The following is a 26,887-nucleotide window of genomic DNA, read 5'->3' on the forward strand; positions in this document are numbered from 1 at the left end:
ACCACGCCAAGGCTGATAAACATCATTGAGCGTGTCTTTGGTGGTCTGAAGACACGGTGGCGTTCCATCTTCTTAAGGGCGTTGGAGGTACGCCTGACGTTTGCCCCAAAAGTAATCGCCGCCTGCTGCATCCTTCACAATATTAGTATAGAGGCAGGGGACCAGCTTGACGTGGAGGATGAGGAGGTTGACCCAGAGGAGGATGACCATCCAGCGGCTGAAGACAGGAAGCTGCTGCAGGTGGCTGCATGTTTAACTGAACATGACTACACCTGACCTAATGTAGATCAGTTGGAGTCATGTTCACATGCTGCTTCATTTCTTTTTTTTTTACCACCTGGAAAAATACATAAAATAATTTGTAAATTAATTTTCATTCCAACTCTTTTTAATTGTAAGTTTATAGGCATTGTCTGTTTGTATAAGATCTTAATGAGTTATTTCTTTGTTTTAAACCATGTTAGTAACTGTTAATAATCTGTTGAATATATTACACCTTCATTCTGTTCCAAAGATAAAACATTTGTATAAAGTAAATGTCTGTTTTTTCATATACTATTATTACTATTATTTTCTTTCCCTCTTTCTCCAATCAATTATTTGTGTCCTGACTCAGAAGAAACTCACTTAGATAGGAAAACATTAGTAGATTTTATTTATTTATTTTATATGCTGCTACCGTCCTAGGGAGACATTTACAATTTATTCCAGCAAGTATTGAGTTAATAAAGCAACACACGTCAGTCAGATAAACACAAAACAAATAAATCATAACCAGCGGTATTATGCACACTACTTTTTTTAAATTACGCACTAACTCTGTAAACAGGCCACATAGAGAAAACTTAAAAGTATATTGTTCTCGCCTCAAACGATCTTAAAACGTACTTTTGAACAACAACAGCAGCAGAAAAGGTAATTTTTAACTTACCGCTGTGAGCTCTGTTTGCGCTGTCTCAAATCAAGCTGCGGCCGCGGTGCATTCTGGGCAAGCGGTCAGTCTGAAGAACGCACAAGTCTGCTCTGATGCATGCTCGATAAAGAGGGCGGGCGAGAACAACATCCGGGGAATTCGGCACGTTCTCGATTTGGCGTTCTCAGCATTGGAACAGTGCTCGGGCTGAGGCTGATGACGTGTCACGAGCACACGAGAACGCTCAAGAACGCATATTGAGAAACGGCCTACGACTTTGTGTGCGCTTGGGGTATGCACACACTTCCTTTTTCTCAAGCTGAGCTTTTCAAAATAAGACAAAAGATACATAGGGATGCTTGTGATTAACATCACAACAATATAGTGGAGCTTTCTTTTACAAACTTAAGGGTTTTGTTTTGGTTTTTTTTAGAAAAATGTGAAGTATTTTAAGGCTGGTTCAGCAAGAAGTTTCTGAAAGGTTTTTATACAATTCTTTGTTGAGACTTAGTGTGCTAAATGAGTTGAGCTGAACCTTGACACAGTAGCCATGAAACAGAAACTTCACCCAAGTGGGAAGGACCTTTTCAAGTGCTCCTTACCACCCCTACAGCAATACAAATAGCAGAAAGGTCCACCTGGATCCATTTATCTCATTGTAAAAAGGTCATTCAGGCTGAAAGCTCCGATAGGGGAAGTACTTAACAGTCTGATATTAGGGTGGACCCAGATATTTAGAGTCGGGGAGATCCGAAAGTCAGTGAAGAAAAAGAGCATTACGGAACCAAGTAGAGGAATTCAGCTTGAATGACGCATTAAGCTTTATTACACTAAAGAGGTAAAATGAATACCCTTTTACTAGTGACTGCGTGTGTTTTCTTCGATCTGGTAGAAACCACAAGTGGCTATTATGACAAATCACCCGATTTATCAACAACCTTCCCGAACCCATGTTTAAAAACAGAACATAGAAGAACAGGAGATCTGTATTTCTGTTATAACAGTACAAGATTTCAGGCAGTTCTGGTACAGGACATCAGCAAAATAAAGATAGGAGGCTACAGCGGAGATTCCTGGAAAGGGTACGATTGGTACTTGGACAGCACCGGCCTAAAACAGTCAGGATATTACTGGGGAAATGTTTTTGCAACCACTGGTCGATGGCCAGAAAGATCATATGGCCACTCCAATAGAGCTAAAATATGGAAAAGAATAATGGCAATGCATCTACCAGGAAAAGATTTAATTCTTACATTCAATACAACTAGTGAACAACTGCCAGAAAAAAAACCTGAATCCTCCGGTCAATACATAAATCCTCCTTGTCATGTATTAATGCTTTGTATTTGGAGAGAACACGAACAGGACCCTTGGGATTTTGCCCTAATGTAACTGCCTTCAATGTAAGCAAACTGGATGACAAAATCTCTGAAGAAGGAACACTCACACGGGGACCCAAAACAGATTCAGAGATGGTACCCTTAATAATAAACAGCCCCCTCACTACCAATGAATGGTTTCAGGTCAGAGCAGGAGTCTCAGGACAAACAAACAACTGGCTGTTAATGGTAGAGCAAGCTGCTAACATGTCCGGACAAAGCTGCGTAGTGTGTATGGGTCCCAGGCCGCTACTCCAAGTTGTTCCAGCAGTAATGGATGCTGAATGTTTACTAGAGGTAATGAACAAAAGTGTTCCAACTACCAACTGTTCACAATGGGACAAAATTTACCCTTTGGCACAAGAACAAAAACCTTGGTTCTTGAATCAGCATTGAAACAGCATTGAGCTGGTGGTGTACTATCAACAAGAATATGGACAGAATAAATTACATTCATTACAATGTTTAACGACTAGGAAATTGGACACAGAGTGGTTTTGAAGCAGTACATGGACAACTAACTGGCTGCGACTTCACTCATGGCTTTTCAGAATAGAATTGCTCTAGACATGTTACTGGCAGAAAAAGGAGGAATCTGTGCAATTTTTGGTGAGCAATGTCGTACTTTCATTCCAAACAACACAGCCTCAGACGACAGTCTCACTGTCGCCCTCGAAGGCCTACTGTCACTGAATGGTAAAATGAAGGAGCATTCCGATGTGGACATGTCCATGTGGAACTCATGGTTGGATGTTTCTGGGAAATACCGCACCCTTATTTCATCAGTGCTTGTGTCCACAGCTGTGTTTGCCGCCATCTTGACCCTTTGTGGCTGCTGCTGCATCCCATGTCTTTGAGGTTTAACGCAGCAGTTAATAACAACTGCAATAGCTCCTCCGCAAGAACAGTGTCCTCTTTTAGCTCCTAGTGACTATGCAGGTGACCAGGCAGAAGAAGAAAATTGTAACATAGAAACTTTATTTGTCAACCAGGTGTGAACTCACAACCCCTCCAAGTGTACGTGGTAATGTTGCTGTTAGTCCATGATCTAGCAGCCGAAAATAGTCAATGAAATGTCTGTTTAGAGAAAATTGTAATGGTATTTTTCATCTGACATTATATACCATAAAGAGGGGGGAAATGTTGGGATTAATGTTTATACTTCATTAACCGATTTATCTTGTTATGATGTAGTAATGTAAGCTTCTGATATAATCCTATTACTCACATGATGGCTTAATCATTTCCCCACCCCTCAGTACAGCCTCAGTCCTGTAACTAGGGAAACCCCCCAAACTTAATAAAATAAGGGCGAACGCTGAGACCGGCAGAGGGGGTTGGAGATTGTAACTGTACGGTCTCTTCCTACTCTCCTTCCGAGCCAAACCAAACTAATTGTCTTTGTGCCTTTCTTTCCCTGTGTTGTATGATGTTTTAGGTAATTACACCTGACAGTAAGTTATCATGTTCACATTTACGTAACTGTCACCCTATAAGGATGACAGTTACCCCATGCTGTTGGGATTCTGCTGAATGAAGATGTGACTTTAAGTCTTTGAATACATCCCACTGATGTTTTTTTAAGAAGAAGCTGCTTTGTCTCGCCTTTTCTTTTTTGAGTCTTTTTTACAGTTCAATCCTCTCCAACATATTGGTGACCCCAACTTGATACATGAGCAAAGAAGGGAGAGGGGCAAAAAGGCTTTCCACAGCACCCACCTTCAGTGGCAAAATAAGACCCATTGAGAAACAGAAAAGAAAAGTTAAATATACCTCTCTCTTTTTTTTCTTTTTAACATAAGATTTGCCACACACAGACTCGGCTTTGTGTATTGTTTTTTCCAAGCGAGACAAGTGAGACATTGCGGCTCCTTTTTGAGGCCATCAGTTAATTTTCTGCGCTGAAAAGATCCTGCATAAAAGAGAAAAGATGACCACTGATGGAACAAATTTGGCAACCCCGCAATCTTGAGGGAAAAAAAATCTCCCAGCTGTTTCATTGTGGCCCCGACGAGTTTGAATTTAGTGACCACAAAATACTGTGGCTTTTGACCAGTTGACGGTTCAGCTATGATGTATAACCATTTAGAAACGAGCCCTGTGAGAGAGTGACTTCCGAGAATAAATCAGCTGGTTGGAGATCAGAAGTAAAGCCTCTGTGTTAAGTGAAGCACTGTGAGAAAATGCTTATTGGAGACCCTGAGGGTGTCCCCAATGATTTTTGTAGCCTTAGTTAACTGCAGTTGGAGTTGTTTTGTTAATCTTGTTTTTGAGATCTCTGGTTTAGGCACTTGAGGTAAAGCCTCTGTTCAAATTTAAGAGCCTGGAAGGCAACAGTACGCCTGTTTTGAAGTATGTGCATTTTTTTCCCTCCATTGTATGGGTCTGTTAAAACAGGAGCTAATTTGTATGTGCGCACATAAAATTAGAATATTGGGTAGTTGGACCATATAAAAACAATTACTTAAGTGAATAGATTCCAGGGAAAGAAAGAAAAACAAAAACAATACAGCCTATGAACAGCTGACCTTTGAGCACACAGCAACATATTGAAATACAAAACTGTTTACTATACTAACCAGTAGAGTAAGTGCCGGCAAGATTACCTATAAGGTTGTGTATGTTTGTTTAAGTGTTGCTTTAGGTGTTTCTCTAAATGTTTTTTCTGTATGTTGTAAACGTGGTTTACTAACATTTGTCTGACTTTGTGCAGTCTATTTATATTATCATAACATTGTCAATAAACACTATGAATTAAACAAACGGATAAATGTGAAATTATTATAAGTTCATAAAGCTTTTAGTAGTCCACGTTGCCTGATTTCTCAGTATTCACAAAGTCCGGACTGAAGTTGAGGTTGGCAGGATGCATTGGATTCAGTGTTTCCCGCAGCACACCTCGCCAAACTGACGCTACCGCCTCGCCTACATTCAAAAAAAAAAAAAAAAAAAATGAAGTTTTAATTCATTGCCAGGCCCAGACAATAATAAAACAGCATTGATTCATCATCATCATTGGTTAACTATATATGGAAAGGTAAGTAGTAAAATGTAAATAGTTTTACATACAGAATGTAAATAAATGCCAATAAAAGTGTTGCAGTGTTTCAGCTCTTAAACAGCTTCGAGTTCCGTCATTGTGTCCAGAGTCCGAAATTAACACTCGGCAGTCGCCAAATGCGAGTAAATTTCCCGTTTGGCGAGTGAATTTCAGAGGGCTAGCTGCCACATGGCGAGTAAATGTTTGTAGCAAATAAATTACAAAACCCATCTGCGCTGCGAATGACTCGTTCACAGCTCTGTCCATCCAGAGCTCAGTCTAAACTCCGCCTTCTGCGTAGCAGGAGGCAAGGTGGGAGAATGGCTTCCAGATGAAGCCTTTATTCAGAACCAGTCATGGCTGCACGCTGGATCAGAAAACAGATGCATTCTAAAACGCCAATCAGTCTGTTTATAAGTTTCGTTCTTATTTATTCTGCATTTATTTAAACTACGTGCGCTGTGTTTCTGTGCTTCACCGCTCTTACTGCCCCCCCGCCCTCTCGGAGCCAGGTGTTTTTATCAGCGGCCAGCCTTCAAAACGTGAATCACTACGTTTAATGTCCTTCCACTAGTACCAAAATGTCCCAATTGAAATCAATAGTAGAGCCAGTAGCTGTATTTCATGCTCTTGTTTTTAACAACACAGAACCAGTGGTGCTTTGGTGGGCGTGGTTCCTTGCTCTTGAATTCAGGTGCGCAAAATTACGTTACATATAATTTAGGTGTGCACTTTTAAGGGTCATTTTAAGGAACTTGTAACATCAGGGGCTTTAGCTTAGACCCATTTTTCCTTCTCTCCACTCTAAATGTTGGACGGTATAGGCTTGATGAAACTCTGCTTCATTCCAACATGGATAGAATAATGATGACCTGTAGTGTTTTCTTATTGGCTGGATGTGAATCTGATAATTCATATCGTGCCTTTTATAATAAATAATATTTTCCTATCAAAGGTAGGAAAGAAAGATTTCTCTTCCAGGGTCCAGTAAGCCATGCCCCCCCCCCCCCCCCCACACACACACCAAATTAACATAATCTCACTCCTAATTTTTGGTAAAAAATTGAGAGGTCTAGTGAGGATTAATATTTTGGCCGGTACAAAATATGCCTGGTTTTTACATCTACTGGCCAATAGGGTTGGGAATTGAAAAGATTTTCACGATTCCGATTCCCTTATCGATTCTGTGAAACAATTCGATTCCTTTTCGATTCTCTTTTTAATTTCAATTTGGGGAAAAAAGGAGAACAAACAGTGTCACCTCTCTCGTGCTCCCTGAACTGTGGAGCAACTTTCATTACATTCATGCATGTTTCGTTACATCCATTGCAATGCCTAGAATCATGTAAGAATTCCAGCTACCAGTAGTTCTAATTAAACATGCTACCAATGAAGGGCTGGATTAATGAGAAAGGCACACTCCCTTAATAACCCCAAAGAGAGGTAGGAAATTGGTTTATTTCCAGAGATGGCATATGATTTACTGGGCACCACATTAAGCACAGCCAGTGATGTAAAACTAGCTACTTACCACCAGAGTTGCCTTCCATGCTGGTCGTAACTTTAGCTTCTGTCCGGCAGTGTTGTAGTACTCGAGTCCGAGACTCGAACTCGAGTCCGAGTCATTAGCTAAATTTAGAGACTCGTGACTTGACTTGGACTTGCGCACTGATGACTCGAACTTGGACTCGGACTCCTACATTCAGATCATTCTGACTCGAAATTGAGAAAAAGACTCGACTTTTTTTATATCATTAGGCTATAATTTTAATATGTCATTAGAATATTATTTGGTGTATGATTTTATTATCTAAATGTCGTACCGCGCACGTGACGTCACCATCTCATGAGCAACGCCCCTTGCCGCTAAGGAAGGGCAAACAGTGTGAGAGCGCACGTAGCAACCAGCCATTACACATGCAACAGATACAAGTATATGACAGACTTTTCCGCTGTTAAACTATCACAAAAGGATGTCCAGGCGCCCATTGTACTGGTAGAACTGTGGAACAACATACCAACGTTCAGCTCAAACGATGGCTTGAGTGTCGAGGGCTTAGAAAGACTGGAAAACTGGCCGAGTTGATAGGAAGGTAAGTCGTTGTTTTTCTCCTGCTCGGCGTTCATGGTGTCATCGGCCGTTTTTTTTTTTCTGTTTGTAGTCACCGTCCAGGAATCGGTATAAATTTTCCGGCCCGCCGAACGATTTAGTCCGGTCCGGTGGCCAAATGCATTATCATTATCCAACGGCTGTATCTCCTCGCTGCATCGAGCGATCTGCACCAGATTTGTTGTGAGTCATGGGGGAGCGCTGCCGAACGCGTTTGTGGGAATCGCCCGGTGGACGGGCGAGGAAAATGCGTGACAGCATCTGCGGTGGCGGGCGGCCGGCGGTGCGCGAAGCCCGCCCGCCGGCCAGAGCCGCGGCAGTGGCCAATAGGCCGGAGCGCGCTTGGCTGCGAGGGCCGATCGACGCCGCTTGCGGCTTTAACATCCTTCATATGCGGCCTATCAGCGTACCTCGAGTCGCTGTTGCACGTTCCATAACAACAATGTTTAAAAACCATGGTTAGGAGACGTCTTTGACTTGGAAAAAGCAATCGTTTTACCGAGTAAAACCAAGGGTAACTACAGCGAAAGAGTTATTAGTGCAATGGAATGTTACTGCTTCATGTCATACATCACACGTCACGGCAAGTTCCTACAACGAACTTGGATCAATAGTGACTCAATTCGGACTTGACTCGGATGAGTAGTGGACTCGACTTGGACTCGACTCTGATTTTTTTTTAATGACTTGGACTTGACTCGGACTTAACCACTGGTGACTCGAACCTGGACTCGGACTCGAGGCATAGTGACTTGACTACAACACTGCTGTCCGGTAAGAATCAAAAACACGGCATTCGTTAAATTGTATGCCATGTTGTGTGCGCAGGTGTTTCTGCCTGTTGGATCTATTTCCTCCCGCGGATGTATATGTCATTTTGCAATGATTGCAAAGCGCCTCGTTGCCATCGTTCTCTTCCTTAAAATAAAGCCAAACCTTCGACCGCTTACCCGATGGGTCGGCATTTTTTTTGTTTGGTTTTTCGCCTGGTCTCGTCGTACTTGCTTACTGAATGCCATGTGCGTAACTTGCGTAAAAAACGTGACGTAACTTGCGTAACTTGCTCAGAGCCGCAGCACAACGGAATCAAAAAGAGAATCGATAAGCGAGCTGCCAAACGGTGCCACGGAATTGAAAAACATGGAACCAGTTCTGAACAGGAACCGGTTTTCGATTCCTATCCCTACCGGCCAACTTGGCCGGTGAATCAGGAAGTTAATTTCGGACACTGATTGTGTCCCCCCGAATCCCCCCGGCAGTCATCCACGCAAAACAGGTTCCGGCCGACAACTCACCACCTCGCCTAAGCAAATTCCTGCAGGAAACACTGGGATTATTTAAATTTTTTAGGAGTACAGAGTCAAACTGTGGATCTAAATTGTTTTACTTATGAAAATGAATTATTATCAGGGGTTTTTAGAAAAAAAAGAAAACAAATAGGGCAAAAAGTTGAAAGATGTCTGTCTACTATGTGGGAATAATGTTTTAAGGTTCTATGATCATCAGACTTATGGTATATTTAAGGTAATATTTTTGAGTTCACAGGGTTGAGTATGAAAGTGTGTATATTATTGAACTTAACTGTCATGCAAAGATTGGGATCAACTTCTGTTGTTAGTTAAACGATACAGTCTCTACGCCTTCGCCTCTAAATCACATGAGTGCATCAGGCCAGGAGCTGCACAGCTCCTGCAGCTCTGAGAGCAGAGAGAAGAGAGGAGAGGAAAGCCACAGGAAAATGGGTGCTGAGACTCCATAGCTGTCAGATTACCATTGGACTTGATATTATGGCATATATGCAAGGAAGTTATTTGGTCCATGATGAACAATATTCTTCATCATGGATCTATAGTGTTGTCAGCAAATTCCTTTTTCTGCCTATATCAGCAACAATAATATATTTCTCAACCTACATGTTAAAGAAACATGGTGTCAGTAGAACATAATTGGTTTTTAGACAAAATTTTAACTAGTTGTACACGTTTAGAACTTTCATTTTGAACTGCGGGATTATTTGAGCAGAAATGGGGTAATTTCTAATTTAAAACATTTAACTTTTCCATTTCACCTAAATAGATAATTTTTTAGCAAACATCATGCCATTAAATAAGGATTATTTACATTAAATAAGGATTTAAACTCAATGTGGTAGGAATGGCTGACATGAAGGTAAGTATTATTTAGTGGTTTAAACTAAAGATTAACTCCTTTCGGAGTGGTATATTTTGATAATTGAATAATTAAATCTTTTCTGACATTTGTCTGTGAGGTCATGGTTTTTGCTGTTGACTTTGAAGTTCTACCTTTGCTCATGTATTTTATTTCCCACTGCTCCTATGTCTTGAGGTGGAGTGGTTCATGGACAACTGGGTGAATTGTTATCGAACAAGACTGTAACGAATGGACTGATGAGATACTGAGAAAAGGTGATATTATTATAAATCTACTAGAACAATCTGTTTCTGTAACGACTCTGCTTCACACTACCCACATGTTTGAATATTCTGCAAGACTGAACTGTTATTTTCTCTGTTCTTAATCTTTATTTTAATTTTTTGTGCTGGCATAGTTTGTTGTTTGTTTTGATTTATGTTTTCAGGTGGGCAATCTTGGAAAGTATTTAAGTTGTGGTAGTTACTCTGTCTGTAATTTAAATTCAGAGATACAAAATGTCTTGATGGTGTACACTATGGAAGTAAATATGTGCCATCAGAATTTGAATAAAAAATACCTCTGAAATTTGAATGTTGTATATTAGTGCTTACTTTTTCAGTATTAAAATAAATTCAGAATATATTTTTAACCTAAAAAAAATTCAATGTCATTATTTTTGCAGTAAAAAAAAATTCGGTGTAATTTTTTTTACATGGTTGCAATTTTCAGTTATTAAAAAAATTCACATTCCTATTTCAAAGTGATCAAATTTTCAATATACATATTTTTCACAGTTTAAATTTTCAGTGTTAAAAATTTCAGCATATAAAAAAATTAAACTTTTCAAAATTCAAATGCAATATTTTCGTTGTCCTCCAATTCAACTTGCTCAAATTCGCCGTCTCAAATTCACCGTCTAAAAATTCGCTGTCTCAAATTCACCGTCTAAAAATTCGCTGTAAAAATGGCCAAGGTTACTTCAGGTCACAGACAGTAGCAATGGGTGTCCAATTCCAACATCCACCTAATCACGTGACACAACCGTCATATTGAAGAAGTACCAGTATCACCCAGGCTGGCGACCATGGAGGCGAACTCAAACCCAACGGTGAGTTTAATACTTTCATATTTCTGTAGTATATTTTATTTTGTGCATGAAGTTTGATACATTATCTTAAAGCCTGATTTAAAATACTGGTTTGGGCCGTTGTTAATCTTACACCGTGTAGAACCGGCATATTACTTCTCGCTACCTCCTAGCACCCACCCCCCCTCCCCCACCCAATTTTCCCCATTTTATTTCAAAAAGAAATACCACTTGCGCCAAGTCTAGAATCTTTAAAGAGAACTGATGGGTGGTGACTTTATGGGTTGTTTGTATGTTGTCTTAGGTGAGACTGAGACAGGCAGTCTTAGTAAAGTCGTAATTTAAATAGTTTCTGCTACTTTGTCTTTCATATATTTTGTGACTACAGAGTAGTCGGGATGCAATAGTTGAATCTGCAAGGCATTTACTGAATTTATTAACTGAAAGACCACGGAGTGGAGGAAGAGGAGAGCTCACCAACCAGAATGCCAGGTTCAATGATAAACTGTTGCCCTAATGCCTAATGAATATGTATATTTTGAATATGTTGATCATAGCAGTATACTAATAAATTCTGTTATCCAACAGTCATAGGGTACCTCAAACTGAACCATCTGTCCAAATGGAAATGAGCAGGTAAATGACAACTTTATTTATTGTAAATTCAATTTTGAAGCATTTTTTATAAAGACCTTTAATTGTTTTCCAAAATTCCACTTGTATTTCTTAATATGGCTTAAAATACTATTACCTTTTGTTGCGGCAGCTAATCATCACAATGTAAATCTCTCATAAAAGATATTACATATTTGGGACTTGGGTCTTTCTAGCAAAATTGACTATTATAATTTTGAACTGAGTCATATGAATAATCCTTGTATTTTATTATTTTGTATTATACAATATATGTCTAAATCACTCTGTGGTTCTTTGAATCTACTGTCTAATTTGTCATAGGTTATGTCTTCAAAGTGATCTTTGAAATGAAATAATCAGTATAATTTGGTTATCTTCAAATTTCTGTACAACAGATCTTTTCCTGGACTTTACAACAGGGGAAGAGGAAAACGACGATTTCCTCCAACAAACCTGGTCCCAGCGAAAAAGATGAAACCTTTAGATGTGGTTTTTTATTTACTGGCAAAACATTATGAAAAAACACCAAAAGAAGATGATCAACTGATACACATGAAAGCGGGATTGGGCCGGAAAACGGCTCACATCGATGAGAGCATAACGCACAATGAGGTAATTCCTCATAATGCCACAATTATTTAAACAGTGGACTAGACTGATAAATCTACTGTGTCAGCCCTAAAAATAGATCTGCTCTTCGTCTTAGCAGAACATTGGTTGGGACCACTTCTTCTTTGAGTTCATGTTCCCTTTCTATTGTCTGATGCTTGTCAATCAATTCTGCATGGGGCTCTGGCATCAACAAGATATTTCCTCTCAGAAATTCCACTCATTTAATATCAGGTCTGTCTTCAACCAGCCTGAAATCTTGGAGATGTATGTTGGTGAAAATCACTGGAGACCTGCAATTTCTAAAATATGTTTTGAATGCAAAACATATTACATTCACCTCAATAATATTTATTCTCCAATAATGCTGCTCTCTAATTGGCTATGTCATATTGCATTTTTGCACACTTCAAGTTGATCTGATGAAGTGGGCTGTCATTACATGTATTAATATTGTATTAGGAACTATCACTGTATATTTACATTTTTGATGAGTCTTAATTTGACATATTTCTTTTACAGCTGGGTGAAACGCTTAAAGTTCTTTTTCCAAAGCTGGGAACTATTACAGGGGGTTGGCTGCTTTACAAATCTGCAGGTGGGTGATGAAGTGGCTGATATCAGGTTACGGTAATATTATTATAAATGTTCTTTTCATTATTTTTGTTAGTGTGAGATTTTAAAATATTTCTTCCTTCTAAAGAAATACAACTGGCAGACAAATTCTGCTGTTCAAATAGAGCTACACCACTTTTTGTCTCAGAGCAACAATCCGAGGCTCCCTCACCCCATCCAAAATGCTCTCCTGGTCCCATCAATGGCTGTATTTAACCCATATCTACGGATCCCCTGTATGTTATTGCATATATCCTTAAATTTCGCGTATGCACACAACGTTGGAGGACTAAAAGGCGACTCTTTTACATGCCATCTATAGACTCTCTGCTGCAGTAGAACAGCTCATTAAGAAAGGCATCCATGAAAGAGCAAGTGGGCAGATGATATATTTACTATACAAAACATGGAACATTGAAAATTACATGTTTGTAATTATAGTAATACCTCTTTCATCAGCAAATGTTGTTCTGAATGCGGTTGTCAAGTAAATTGATATTGTGCTTTGATTTGAAGCAAAGTCATAATGCACAGTTTCTTGTAGGTGGATGGGGAAAACGCAATTTGACCTTGATAAGTCCTGAAGATGATGGCTATACCGGGACAATGTTGAAGGGTGCGAGTCGCGGCGGAAAAACCCTGTTCATAGTCCCTATTCAAGAACAACTTTGCACGGATCCTCTTGAGCTGAATGACGAGGCATTTGCAAACATGCCAAAGGCCATGTGTCAGAAATGCCGAGTAGATGTTCCCTTGCATTTTTTGACTGACCACATAAAGTCTTGTGTGGAAACAGATTTGCCCTCTGATGTGGCTGGTGTTGATGTTTGTAACCCTGCAAAGGACATATGTAAGTAATGTTTAAATGTTTGCATATCATACAGTGGCATTTTAGATGTCTGCTTCACTACAACAATGTCCCAATTACTTTGTGACAGCAGCAATGCAAGAGTGTCCGGTGTGTGCAAAAATGTTTCCTACTGAGGACATAGAAGTACATGCTTCTTCTTGTGGAGAAATGTAGGTATTTACCTTATATAATAATTTTATCAACATAGTTTCCTTTGTCTAAAGCAAGTGTAATAAATATTATCTCAGTAGTACAGGACCTCATTCCACAGAAGAAGTGAATGAAACAATGCCTGGGCCATCTACATCATATTCTTCAGGCAGTGATGGTGAGTGTGGTTGAAAGCTAGTGCTTATGTAGATCTGTTTAAGACACAAATAATGGTAGTCACAAGCATTGACTTCAGCTAAACAGAAATTGTCTTCCAATTTGGCATGTGTTCTAAAGCTTACTTGGTATTGACCACTTTTGAAAAAATAAGCTACATTTTATGATTTTATTTTTTTACTGTGACCTTACTTTGGTTTTTGATGCCCATGTCTATTTTAAACTTTTTCCTATAACTATATTAATTTATTTTTTTCCCCTCTTAGACTGGTATACCATAAGCGATGCTTCAAAGGCCATTTCTCGCTGTGCAGACCATTTCCTCCAAATACATGCAATGGAGAACCCCTTGCTGTTGAAGATGGACTTAAGAGACAGCCCTGCAGAAAAAGACATGGCTCTGATTTCTTTCTATAAGCGGCCAAATGTGCAATGGGCATGCCCCCTTAATTGTAGGCTTGAAGGTAAAGTAATTAAAAGTTACAAGTTTTACACATGTTTGCATTTCAAATTATGTTTGACCTGTCAAACCATTTACCTTGCAGGAGATGTGGCTGTGGGACTAGGTGTAAACCGCTTTTTCTTTTCAACCGTACTGGAAAAATTGAAGTCAGGTTTCTCTATAAACTTTGGTATGTCATTTGTGTTCACTTTATATTACACAAACATCTGTCATGTGTAAAAGCTCATTGTTAGTTAATCATGATAACTCAAACTTCAAGTTTCATGTATTGTTGTAAATTTTGATATGAAGAAGGTACAATATTTCTAAAAATTTATGAAATCATTACTGTGTAGCCAAAATATAGGTGAGGCAGTATAGGGTTAAACATTGGTCTTTATGCATCTGTATTACTTATTTTCTTATATTGTTGATTTATTGAACAGGAAACTCCATTGTTACACGACTTTTCGAAGGAGAACCTGGCCACTGGGTCCCATCAGCCTCTCACTTTCTTGTTGAAAGTGACATGTTTTTAGTGGCTGGCAGAATGATAGGCCACTCTTTCCTTCATGGAGGACCACGCCTGTCAGGACTTAGTCCTGCTGTTATTCATGTTCTACTTGGCGGCAGTCCAGAAACAGCAACTGTCACCCTGGAGGACTGCCCAGACCTAGACATCAGGGAAACCATCAGTACTGTATGCCCCCCAATTCACAAAAATAGAATTTTATGTGTATTACACTATTCTAGTTCTTTCTTGCTTTTTTCCCCTCTGAGTTCTTTGCGATGTCTTTTGCAGCTCGAGGGAGAATCCAGGCTCTCTGATACTCAAATGGAAAGAGTACAGAGCTTGGCATATTCATGGGACCTTCCTTGCCCATCAGAGAACAATAGGAAGTGGCTTTTTGAGAAGCTGTTACTCCATGCAGTGAGTCAGCATTCATTTCTACTGCATGTATTTTTTTTCTTCAACTTATGTTTTAAATGACATTTTATTTAAAATCCAATTTTGATACACAGAAGGATAAAGAATTGTTCAGATTTACCATTGTTCTTACATTTTTAAATAGTCTGGCACCAATTTATCTAAAGTGTTTTCTATAAACATAATCAAAGGTAAGAGGTAGAATCTTTCAAACAAATTGTTTTATATCAATTTCTTTAGATTGCCTAACAGACAAATGACAACTTTTTAAGTTTAAGCTCCTATCCTGAGGAACAGTCTCATACTTTCTCAGATGTCTTGCAAAACTCAAGTTATTCACTTTATAAGATTAATCTTTTTACATTAGTTGTTAAATGTAAAGATTGTCATATCTTCAGTGTCACATGAATTACAATTTTTGTATACATTTTGTTTTACTGTATACCGCTTTGATCCCTGTTATTAGTTTCAATTACCAGAGCAGCATAATGACTGTTTTGAAATTAGTTGTTTAGACATAAACTATTACCATTTTCTAAAACAGGTTCTTGGACGCGTTGCAAGACAAATAAAGCAACTTAGACGAGGTTTGAAAGAAACCCCAATATGGTCCCTGGTAACTCGGCGACCTGATGCTGTACCCCTGCTTTTTCCAAGGGAGGAAGCGTCCCTGTGTCCAGAGGTATATTTAAATAACTGGAATTATGGTGTTGCATCTGTTATTTTAATGTAATTCCTTTTATATAACACATTTTCTTTACAAACTTCTGTTAAACACAAAACAATTAGTTTTTTCTACTATACTTAGGTGGTACTTCAGCATATCACTTGGCCAGAAATGGATGCTGAAAGTGATGAAGATGATGACTGCTCAAAGGAAACCAGATGCCGCATTTCAGGATATCTGAAACAGTTCATTGCAAATGGTAATGTTACCAGTGTCTGATTGGAGATTTTCAGATTACTTTTCAATGAAGCATCCCTGTAGAATTTTTTTCTTAGTTGCTTGCAGTGGTACCTCACAATTCAGTATTAATCTTAGCTCAAAATTCTAACAGTTGAATTGCATGCATGTTTGTGTGTTCTCTCTGTGTAGTGTAGCTCTATCCCAACATGTGGCTCCAGTTACTTTTGTCTTTGGAACATACAAAGTTATCCATATGTTGCAGATATATGGTAAATTGATTTGAAAGTGTGATTGTTGCTTTGCTCTCTTCCAAAGCCACACCACCTGCCTGAACTGAAAGAGTTGATGAAATTCTGGACCGGTTGGGAAAATCTTCCATCAAGTCTGTCGGTGGAGATTGTTCATGGGAACTACCCAACAGCTGCCACATGCTACGAAACACTAAAACTTCCCTGTCATTACAAGAATTACAAGTCATTCAGTGACGACTTCTTAGCATGCATTTCCTCTACACAATCTGGATTTGGCTTGATCTGAGTGATCGACTTGTTAAAAAAAAAAAATCTACACTTAAGCTGTAGTAGTTCTTTGTGAAGCAGCTTTGTTTAAGCAGAACAGTTCTGTTGAAATATTTACTCAATTCAGTTTTCTGATTTTTGTCAGATCACAAGTTCAATACATATGTTTTAATGTAATAATTTAAACTCAGAGTGACAACATTGCTGTTACTCCACTTCCTGTAGTTATGTCAAGTTCAAATTCAAATGTTCAGAGTAGATTTAACTACACTTTAATATTTTTAAATATTAAAGTGAAATTGTTTTTTATGCAAAATTGAATGTCATTTATTGAATGTACTTAGTACTTGAATGTACTTGAATGTTCATATATGCTTCAAGTATGAGAAAATAAATTATATAAGACAAACCTTTTTCTGATTCTTTTAATGCAAGAAATGTGAAGTCCTACAACAATGTACCTAATGGGTTTCTATAGAGTAACAAAAAAAAAAAATACAAATTTAGAACATTTTAGTTCTTTAACATGTTTACCATAAGAGCACTAAAATTCACCTCTGTGGTAACATGATCAGCATTTTGCTTTACATTTCATAAATGGTGAATTTTTAAACTGGTACGGAAGCGATTAATAGCGTGCACACTCTGAGCAGGATCCTAACCTGAACAGGACTGCACAGAAGAAGACGTCAGTCTGATCCTGTAGCTGTGGCGGCGATCATAATTCTCTGGATCGAAGCTGAAGTTGGCTTACGATTGTAGCTTCTGATTCGGGAAATGGCTAAAAGGCGATTATAACGGAGGCTCAGATGTATTTGCTGAACATTTTATTTTCAGATTTTTATTGAACAATACAATAGCTGAATAACGGCAAAGGGCTGTTTAGAACCGAGCAATCAAAATCAACAGAAGCCAAGATAGTGGCAAAAAGACAAAACTAGATCCTGTTAAGTATTCTTCAAAATAAATCATGCTTTGCATTTATTTTTTATGTCATTTTTTGCAATTATGTACAAGTTAAATTCAGTGAATAATAATAACCAAGTAAATTATGCTTACCATATTTAACATATGATTGTATATAAGTAACTAATCATAACCGTGATGTGTTTTTCCCGTAAGATAACTTTCACACAGTAAAAAACTGCTCACAAAACTGAACTGCAGCAATATAAATGTCACATCCAAAAGACAGTGATGTGGCTTTTGGGTTTACTGCATTTCTTAAAGCTGCCATTTGTTCGTCAGTCAGTTGCAAATTAGAGTTTGGTACTGTGACATTTGACTCCTCGTGAAGAGGAAGCCCGCTGTCCTCCCATTCGATTTTGGGAATCTGTACACCCTGAAAAACACAAAGAAGGGATCAAGACAACTTAAAATTTACTTAAGATATTACAAATTAGGTGAATGGTAGTAGACATGCTACACATTAAATTGTCCAATTAAAACGTACCTCTGTCAAGGCACCATGAGGTTCAGGAATTGGATTAGGTGTATGACCAAGAACCCAGAGCTGGTTAGGTGTCATGTTGCTTTCAGTTCGAAGTGGGTGATTGTCCCAGCCACTGCGGAAAGTATCCAAATCTTCCTGCAGACGTGGCAGGAAGACATAGTGGCAACAGAAGAGTTGGGCTTCATTGGAAATGTCCAGGTATCCCTCTTCTTCTAGGTAGTGCAGCACATCATAATAGATGCACGTCACAGCCGTCCACAGATCTCTCCACAGTCGCTCAATCCTTCAATTATGGAGTAATAAACGGTTCAAATCTTGTCATATTGAAGACCACACAAAGCTAATGTTACTATAAACATTGCAAAGCATCACATTGAAACTTGTCATTTGTACAAACCTTTGATTGTGCACACTCTTCCCAGATATGAAACTGCTTCTTCCTGTTCCACGAATCATAAACATAAGTCGTGCCACGTCCACATTTTCCACCCCTTGATCGGCACGTACCCTAAAATAAGTGTGTAACGTATTTATAAGTTGCTTATAATTACAACATTTATGACAAATTTTGGCATAGCTCAAACAGTCTTTGTAACCAAAAATATACACAATAGCGGGGGATTTTCATTGTACCTGAGTTTTCAGAAGATGAACATTGAACCCAATATTGCATATAATAAAACAAAAACTTTGATCACTTTCCATGTAAATTTTGAAAATATTTCTCCTTAGACAGGGACAATCTTTTTTTTGTGTAGCACATTTCATTTTAATGTGCTTTGACAAAACAGATGCATTACAATGCAGTACCTAGTGGTAAGTTACTGAAATACAATACAACAGTACATAGGGTTTTAATTATTACTTAAAGTTTAAATTCATGGAATATATTCCACAGATTACAAGCATAATGGATGAAAGCTGTTCCCTTTTGGTTCTAACTCTTGATTACAGAGTCCTAGTGGATTCAGAAATGTATTTTTGCCCTATACATCTTAGAGATTTATAATCGAACAGCAACATTTCAAAATTGACTCTATAACAGAAAGCAAGCCAGTGTACTAATCTTAAGTGTAAGAACCAACTGCAGCTACAGGGACTCTCACTGCAAAAAGTGAAAAATCTTAACGAGAATCTGGAATAGTTTTTTGCACAAATGTCTTAGGACATTTGACACAAGACAAAACTAACTTACAAGTAACTTTTCAGCAAGCTCCTTTTAAGTCTAAAAGTTCTTAATATTGATGAAAAAGTAATAGCTATAAGCGATATAATCTGACAGTGGAACTATATATTACTCCAAAATTCTAAGTTATAACATTGGAAAATGTCTTGTTCTTGTAAGGTTTCACTTTTTCCATCATTACTCAAAACCTACTGATATATAACAAGCTCCTATATTTTGGAGAAAAGTTAGTTGATGCTGACTTTTAATCTTTCTTCCTTGACTAAAAAGGATTAAGATGGACTGTAAACCTTTACCTGAGGGGGAAACCAAACTCCTCCACTGAGCCCTGAAAGAAAGCCAGTGTGGTAGATGCCAGGTTGTTGGGAGCTGTACCAAGATACATTATCTGCACAACACAGCAAAAATGTAACAGTCAATTTCATAGCTTATGAAATTCTGCAATTATGCATTGATAGAAGATACTGCACCTTTCGAGAAAAACCATCAATGCCACCAAAGATAACAATGTTGTACCTAAAAATAACAGAAAATATATCATCATTATGATTAAATACTGTCACTAAAAAGGCTTGCTTCTCTTGCATTATGAATTTCTGTAAGAAGGGGCAGAGCAAATTAGACTTATTGAGGAAGCTAAGTTCCTTCAAAGTTTGCAGGAAGATGCTGCAGATCTATCAGTTTGTGTTGAGAGCTTCATCTCTCTAGCCGTCATCTGTTGGGGCAGCAGCATCAGAACCAGAGACCTAAAAAGGCTCAACAGCCTGATAAAAAAGTCTGGTTCTGTTCTGGGGACAAATGTGGAACCTCTGGAGATACTTGTGCAAAGAAGGATTCTTCTTCAATAGAAAATGCTGGACAACCCTGACCCTGACAACATCTACTCATGAGAGTATCCTGAGAAAAATAGTATTTACAGTCAAAGGCTTCTTTAGGTTGACTGTGATACAGAACACTACAAGAGATCTTTCCTGCCATCACCATCTGCAATAACTTTTTGAATAAGCTAAATTAATGAGTTACAACATTTAATTTCCCTTTGGAATAAGGAAAGTTTTTTTTTATTTAATTTGAAGCAAGGTCTGCAGAGGCAGATCAGGTACTGCTTATGTTTGGCTATGTTGAAGCACAACATACAGAACTCTGGCTGTTGTGGACATATTTTATACTCCACTGTATATAATGCTGAAAAAAGCTGCGCTTTTAATTCCAAAAGGTATATGACATGCTATGAAAGAACAAAAATGCTACATTAGTTGAATCTATTTAACAAGCATACTTCAAAGTTAGAAGCCCCTCACTGAAAAAGATAAATGATTTACCGTATTAATTTGTGGTTGGTATCAATGTGCATCAAAGACTGAGGGCCAGGAACTGAGTACGTCCGTCGAGCTATGCATCCTAGCTGGACCATACGTGATGCCATTCCAATGGTGTCTACACGATGCATGGATGCTCTGACTCTATCATACTGCACCCTCAGTCCTCTGGCTTGCAGAAGGGCCTTTACCATTCGGTACCCAGAGTGAGGCTGCCTGGATTTAATGTCTCTCACACATTGGTCTAAGTCATCATCTGACATGGTGGTGTATAATGCCCTCACTGAAAGACCAGACTCTGCCATCCGTCGATATACAGTCCGTCTGAATACACCCAAGAGTTTGGCGATGCATGGGACAGGGAGATGGAGTTCTAAAAGACTGCAAAGGTAGTCTGAGGATATGACCATCCGTTGTCGCCCAGCTGGTCCTTGCTCCATATGCACAACAGTTGTTTGTTGTTCTTCACTTTGTTTTTCTAAATTAATTAGTCTGTGCAAATGAGCCAGCGCATCCAAAATAATTGAAGGAACATCTATCTGACAAGACATGGCATTTAAAAAAACTAATTCTTGAGTGCAGATAAAGTCTAGGAAATCCAGATCCAGGGGCATCCGTTCCAGAACATGCTCCAAACGATCACGGAGCCTATCAAAAATATGATCCAGCAAAAGTTCCTTGAATAGAGAAAAAAGAAAAAAACATGTCAAAAAAAATGTCCGTAAAATAAAAAAGTATTTTGATATCAGTTGGTCAGTATTGAGAAATCACAGTAATATAAATTAAATTATTACATTTAATCTAAAATAAGTTAACAGATGTACTTACAAGCATATATTTTCTTGAAAATAAGTTAAAATCAACTGAAATAAACAAAGGGGTTTGTTTATAGTGTTGCTAGGTAACAGAACGAGGTTTTATACCGCAAAGTAAAAAGAATGTAAAATAATATTGTATATCAACATTTGTCAGATAAGAGAAGCAGAATATATACGAAAAATATAAGAAAGACAAAGTAGCAGTTGAAAAACGATTAGTTAAAAAGAAATTTACACTTCATGAGAATGATCACTTTTACTTGGGAAAACTCTGTGGGTTGGGTTGCCACCTTTCAGAAATTAAAATATGGACGCATGCTACGGCCCATGTCACCCTTCTTTCATAATGGTGGGATGGCCGGTGTAGTGATAGAAAGTATTTGGTAAAAAGTCTACTCAAATACTGATTAACTGATCATTACACCTGATATAATGTTCAAAATTTCTCAGACAGCAAGAAATAAAGTTATGTGCAAATATGTATGTGAATGCTGGTTCCAGATCAAATTTACCACGGGGGCCAGTAGTCCATGGCCCCCGTGGGAACCTGTAGTCCAGAACTACAGGTTGCAGATCCCTGATCTAGCAGATGGAAAGTGTCATTCTATTTCACTAGATAAGCTAAAACTACAGCAACATAAGTTTTAAAGAATAAAGAGACAGTATAATTTCTTCAGTTTCCCTCTTAATTTTTTAAAAAATTGCTAGCATTCATCCTCACTGACACTGTTCAGCCTGGGATGTGTGTCTTCCTTCTCACGTCTGTATCTTTGAAGCACACAAGGCAGCCATATTAGCTTACTACATTAGCGTTAGCATCTCCTGAAAAATTACGACTTTACTAAGACTGCCTGTCTCAGTCTCACCTAAGACAACATACAAACAACCCAGAAAGTCACCACCCATCAGTTCTCTTTAAAGATTCTAGACTTGGCGCAAGTGGTATTTCTTTTTGAAATAAAACGGGGGAAATTGGGTGGGGGAGGGGGAGGAAGGGTGCTAGGAGGTAGCGAGAAGTAATATGCCGGTTCTACACGGTGTAAGATTAACAACGGCCCAAACCAGTATTTTAAATCAGGCTTTAAGATAATGTATCAAACTTCATGCGCAAAATAAAATATACTACAGAAATATGAAAGTATTAAACTCACCGTTGGGTTTGAGTTCGCCTCCATGGTCGCCAGCCTGGGTGATACTGGTACTTCTTCAATATGACGGTTGTGTCACGTGATTAGGTGGATGTTGGAATTGGACATCCATTGCTAATGTCTGTGACCTGAAGTAACTTTGGCCATTTTTACAGCAAATTTTTAGACGCTGAATTTGAGACAGCTAATTTTTAGACGGTGAATTTGAGACGGCGAATTTGAGCAAGTTGAATTGGAGGACAACGAAAATATTGCATTTGAATTTTGAAAAGTTGAATTTTTTTATATGCTGAATTTTTTAACACTGAAAATTTAAACTGTGAAAAATATGTATATTGAAAATTTGATCACTTTGAAATAGGAATGTGAATTTTTTTTAATAACTGAAAATTGCAACCATGTAAAAAAAAATTACACCGAATTTTTTTTTACTGCAAAAATAATGACATTGAATTTTTTTTTAGGTTAAAAATATATTCTGAATTTATTTTAATACTGAAAAAGTAAGCACTAATATACAACATTCAAATTTCAGAGGTATTTTTTATTCAAATTCTGATGGCACATATTTACTTCCATAGTACACAGAATGAGGTAATGTTGGCAGTAAATGTTTACAATTTAAAAGAGTGCAAGTTGAGGTAGCAATGATATGACACAAAACATGTACACCAAACATCAATGTTAAAGAAAATTTACAATATGAAATACTGAGGTTCTCTATGCCCGGATCACATGGATTGATTAATAAGACTCTAGCCCAGGGGACGCATGAAGGATATGATCATGAGAGTAATGAAGACTGCATTGGAAAATTATTGTGATTTAAGATACTGGTCAGTCTTTCCTGTCTTGTCAGGACAACCCAGAGAAGCTGGGACCCTCTTTGTGTGCTGGATTCAGATACTCAGTGGCATGGTGTTTGTATCTGGGGGCGCTGCACCAGGGCTGTGAGAAGTGCAATATAATCAATGAACATAAATCTGGAAAGCGACTAACTGTGTCAGCCGCCTGTGGACAAGAACTCTGCTACACGATGAAGCTGCTGGGAACCCATAATAATAATTTTTAATGACTTTGCTTAATCCATTGATTTTGTGACCTATGATGCGGTGTACTGTGGGGATAGTTTCCAAATGGATGTTTTTGGACGATAGACATCGGAAAAGATAGACGCCAAATGACTGGAAAGGACTCGTTTGGCAGGGACCTGTTGCTGCCACGTGACTGGTTGTTTTATCTAGTGAATGGAATGTGATGACAAACTATGTAACCACTAATTACATTACGTATTTTTGAGACTGATTGGACAGGTTTATCACAGGCGGCTGGACAGTATAACTCATAGCATATAGTGCTGACACTCACAATGTAGTATTATTAGTGGGTAATTTTTTTATATGAGCTATTACTATATAACTTTGGTTTGCTTTAATTTTGTTTATTATGTTTGTTTGTTTTTCTTTCTTTCCTTTTTCAGACATTGATGCCTTATTTTGCAACATTGTGAATACCAATTCATGCTGCTTATGCTAGATGCATAAGAAAGGACGGAATCAAACAAATTTATAATTGAAATGAAACAAATGTTAAGTCTATGAAACAGATGTAATGTCTCATAAGATATGTATCTAAACCTGTATGTGTCATAATGTGTGGTGATTGTTGTAGGACCCAAATGCAGAGAGGCAAAGGCAGGGAGAAGTTATTGACTGTACAGAAGGGACCTGAAAGAAGACTGATCTAATAAATATAAAAAACACAAGACGACCAGGGAAAACCTCAGTATAACTAAGAAAAGACTGAGATATCAAACAAAGAATAACACAATCCAAAGATACTGAAATGCTAAAACCGGACAAAAAACTGTGCAGACAGTGACAGATCCCCCCCCCCCCACCCCCCGATAAAACAACGATATCGGGGTGGGCTGCAGGGGCCTGGAGGTAGTTCTTAGCCAACCGAGTATTCTGGAGGCCGGCGACGGTTGGGGAACCTCTGAAGACCACTGGAAAACCCTGGAGACCACTGGGAACCTCTGATGATGACTGGGAACCTCTGAAAACCACTGGAAACTTCTGAAGACCACTGGAAACCTCTTGTTGTGAGGAATAATCAGATTGAATTGGAAACAAATAAAACAGGGCTTATTACAGGCACCAGGAACTGCCCCCCTCAGTTGGGTGTCGTTGCCATAAAGCCAAGCTTCCCACAGACAATCGTCCTCATTTCCCACTGTTTCTTGGGACAGCATTGGGGGAAAACTCTTGTCGTCCTCTGCGGAGCAGAGGACCCGACTGTGTTTGGAGAACTGCCGGCTGGATCTGCAGTCTAACTAAGTCTGCAGTCTAACTTCTGCGTACCCAGACGCAGGAGTAAAATAATCTGCCTATGCTGAAACCAGCCTTGTGTTTTCTTTCTCTCAGATGTTGCAGAAGCTGCAGACGGAGCGGAGCAGCCTCCCGCCTACAACTGGCACAGGACCCATTTTCCCAAGCTGAGCTGAAATCTCCCGCTGCAACCGAGTCAAATCGCCTGTTCCAACCGAGACTACTAACTGCATGCCGCAGATCAGACAATAAGCCTTCACCCTGCTTCCAACTGGATGCCCAAAGTGAACATATCCGGGCAAATCAGAGTTAAGTTTGCTGTCTTAACCTCATAATCAGATGCAGGAAGAAGGATCCTGCATGCCAAAAAACAGCCTTGTTGTATTTCTCCTCAGCCTGCTGCTGGAAAGCCACCGGCAGAACCCATTTTGAATGTGAGGAAAACCTGCTCGATCGATACTGCAACAGGGTCAGAGGCTGTCTGGAGAACCTGAATGCCTCCATTCCCTCCACATGCTGTGGGTTAGCTCATGGTGCTGCAGAGCTAAGCGCTAGCCTGCCAAGAAGAAACCAACGATTCTCGCTGCTTTTACATTAAAGGGTATTCTGCGTCTGCTCCCCTCATACCTCTGTGAGTACATTCAACCAAGAGCGGCTGGACTGTATTCTCTACGTTCTCAAGAGTCTCTGCTTCTGTCTGTACCTAGTATCCAAACTGAAGCTGGAAAGACAGCTTTTCAGTACTCTGCCCCCACAGCATGGAACAATCTTCAGAAAGGCTGGAAGTTGAAGGATTTGATTCCGATCGGACATTTTAAACGATTGCTCAAAAGTTTGGAAATGAGATCTATGGTTTGTAACTGTTTTATGAAATTCTAATTTAGATAGCGGCAAAAGATTACATTAAAATTTACATTACAGTTTACAATAACATCTATCTTGGCCAGGACTCCCTTGAAAAAGAGATTGTTAATCTCAATGGGACTTTTCCTCGTTAAATAAAGGAATAATAATAATAATAAATGTTTACGTTATCATTATGACTAAAAATAAAACTGAAGCTTTTATTTATTAGCGCTGAGTGTCCGCTAGTCAAAATGCTATTAGCTTTTGGTAGCTTCCGACTTCCGGACATTCAAAGGAGCTTGTTTTAAAGCATTAAGCTTAACAGTTTCTGCTCCACCGTCGGCCGATAGTGTTATGAGCCTTATTCCCGCATCAATATGGTATATTAAAGCCGGTTTTCAAGGCAATTTTGATAACTATAGACTTTAACCAGGTTAGCGACGATCGCTGGAGCGACCCCTAGCCCCCGGAGATAGAATCGCATAAACAAAGGCAAGCGATTCTGAATTAAATGATTTTACAGGACAAACCGGTCCTCAGAATATTATTTCATCAAATAAGGTTTTGTTTAACTTGGGCTTTGCATTGTGAATGGATTGAAACACATGCCAAATGTTTTTAACTCCATTCAATGCTTTTGTAGTGAACAAGGATTCACTGAATTATTCTGATTATGATCAACCACTTTTGTTTTGTCTTCTGTTTGTTTTTGCATGTAAATAGTTCCTTAGCTTAGCTTCTTTTTATCTTCATTTTGCTTAGTAGTTTAGTTACGTTTCACTAGCCTAGTAGAGAGGATTTGTTAATAGAAATATTGTGTTAATTCAGATAAACAGCATTACATGGTGATGTTCTCTGGATGTTCATTTTATTTCTGTTATTAAATTCTTGGACTTGAAAAAAAGTTGTCACTCCTTTATTCTGTGTGTGCAGGTTTTGCTGTTAAAAGATCGCTAGTGCTTGAATTCATCCCTTTCAACCATTGTCTTGATATCAGCTTAAGAGCTGATCATCACCAGACAATACTTAACAGACAGTGGGTTATTTAATAAACATTAAATAATTTTTAAACAGTGTATAATTGCACAACAAGCATTAATACGGAACATTAATGTCGATTTTATGATGCATGTGTAACCTTAGTAGTAAACTCAAGCTAATGTAAACATTGCCCACAGGAATTGCCCCAACACTTAACTTCCGATCGATGTTATTGACTTGGTTGTTTAACTCTAAATTACCAATTTGAGCCTTAATCATTTCCCGAAGAAA

At 38.6% G+C, this 26,887-nt stretch overlaps 3 protein-coding genes across 8 annotated transcripts in view; 1 reads left to right on the forward strand and 2 right to left on the reverse strand.

The window, feature by feature from the left end:
- ydjc (YdjC chitooligosaccharide deacetylase homolog) overlaps positions 1–26,887 on the reverse strand; it is a 143,366-nt gene that overhangs the window by 29,935 nt on the left and 86,544 nt on the right. The window lies entirely within an intron of this gene.
- LOC118560188 lies at positions 10,460–16,192 on the forward strand. Of its 2 annotated transcripts, XM_036131005.1 has the most exons (13): positions 10,460–10,704; positions 11,072–11,175; positions 11,272–11,319; positions 11,715–11,931; positions 12,451–12,526; positions 13,088–13,393; positions 13,482–13,563; positions 13,642–13,721; positions 13,987–14,352; positions 14,609–14,862; positions 14,965–15,093; positions 15,635–15,772; positions 15,899–16,192. In XM_036131005.1, exons 1-13 carry the CDS (start codon positions 10,681–10,683, stop codon positions 16,034–16,036), a joined length of 1,962 nt encoding a protein of 653 aa, XP_035986898.1. In that variant the 5' UTR covers positions 10,460–10,680; the 3' UTR covers positions 16,037–16,192. The 2 variants fall into 2 exon arrangements, with proteins under 2 accessions (XP_035986898.1, XP_035986900.1); XM_036131007.1 differs by lacking the exon at positions 11,072–11,175 and having other exon boundaries at positions 14,609–15,093.
- On the reverse strand, positions 17,326–22,854 carry LOC118560189. Of its 3 annotated transcripts, none has more exons than XM_036131008.1 (7): positions 22,443–22,854; positions 20,477–21,150; positions 19,625–19,670; positions 19,451–19,542; positions 18,366–18,476; positions 17,969–18,251; positions 17,326–17,857 (listed from the first exon to the last, which is right to left on the reverse strand). In XM_036131008.1, the coding sequence occupies exons 1-7, from the start codon at positions 22,464–22,466 to the stop codon at positions 17,645–17,647; spliced, it is 1,443 nt and encodes a 480-aa protein (XP_035986901.1). In that variant the 5' UTR covers positions 22,467–22,854; the 3' UTR covers positions 17,326–17,644. The 3 variants fall into 3 exon arrangements, with proteins under 3 accessions (XP_035986901.1, XP_035986902.1, XP_035986903.1); XM_036131009.1 differs by lacking the exon at positions 22,443–22,854 and adding an exon at positions 21,302–22,415; XM_036131010.1 differs by having other exon boundaries at positions 19,625–21,150; positions 22,443–22,851.

Source organism: Fundulus heteroclitus, unplaced genomic scaffold (assembly GCF_011125445.2).
Source record: "Fundulus heteroclitus isolate FHET01 unplaced genomic scaffold, MU-UCD_Fhet_4.1 scaffold_40, whole genome shotgun sequence".
Taxonomy (NCBI): Eukaryota; Metazoa; Chordata; class Actinopteri; order Cyprinodontiformes; family Fundulidae; genus Fundulus; species Fundulus heteroclitus.

What these genes read in the sequence shown, in the direction of transcription:
- LOC118560189 (XM_036131008.1), bottom strand. Translation starts at nt 22,466, where the DNA reads ATGGAGGCGAACTCAAACCCAACG. An exon ending in ACCAACCACAAATTAATACG is followed by an intron (nt 19,671 to 20,476) that starts GTAAATCATTTA and finishes TGTTATTTTTAG; the next exon opens with GTACAACATTGTTATCTTTG. An exon ending in CTCATGGTGCCTTGACAGAG is followed by an intron (nt 17,858 to 17,968) that starts GTACGTTTTAAT and finishes TGTGTTTTTCAG; the next exon opens with GGTGTACAGATTCCCAAAAT.
- LOC118560188 (XM_036131005.1), top strand. Translation starts at nt 10,681, where the DNA reads ATGGAGGCGAACTCAAACCCAACG. An exon ending in TCAGGGAAACCATCAGTACT is followed by an intron (nt 14,863 to 14,964) that starts GTATGCCCCCCA and finishes TGTCTTTTGCAG; the next exon opens with CTCGAGGGAGAATCCAGGCT. An exon ending in AGAAGCTGTTACTCCATGCA is followed by an intron (nt 15,094 to 15,634) that starts GTGAGTCAGCAT and finishes TTTCTAAAACAG; the next exon opens with GTTCTTGGACGCGTTGCAAG.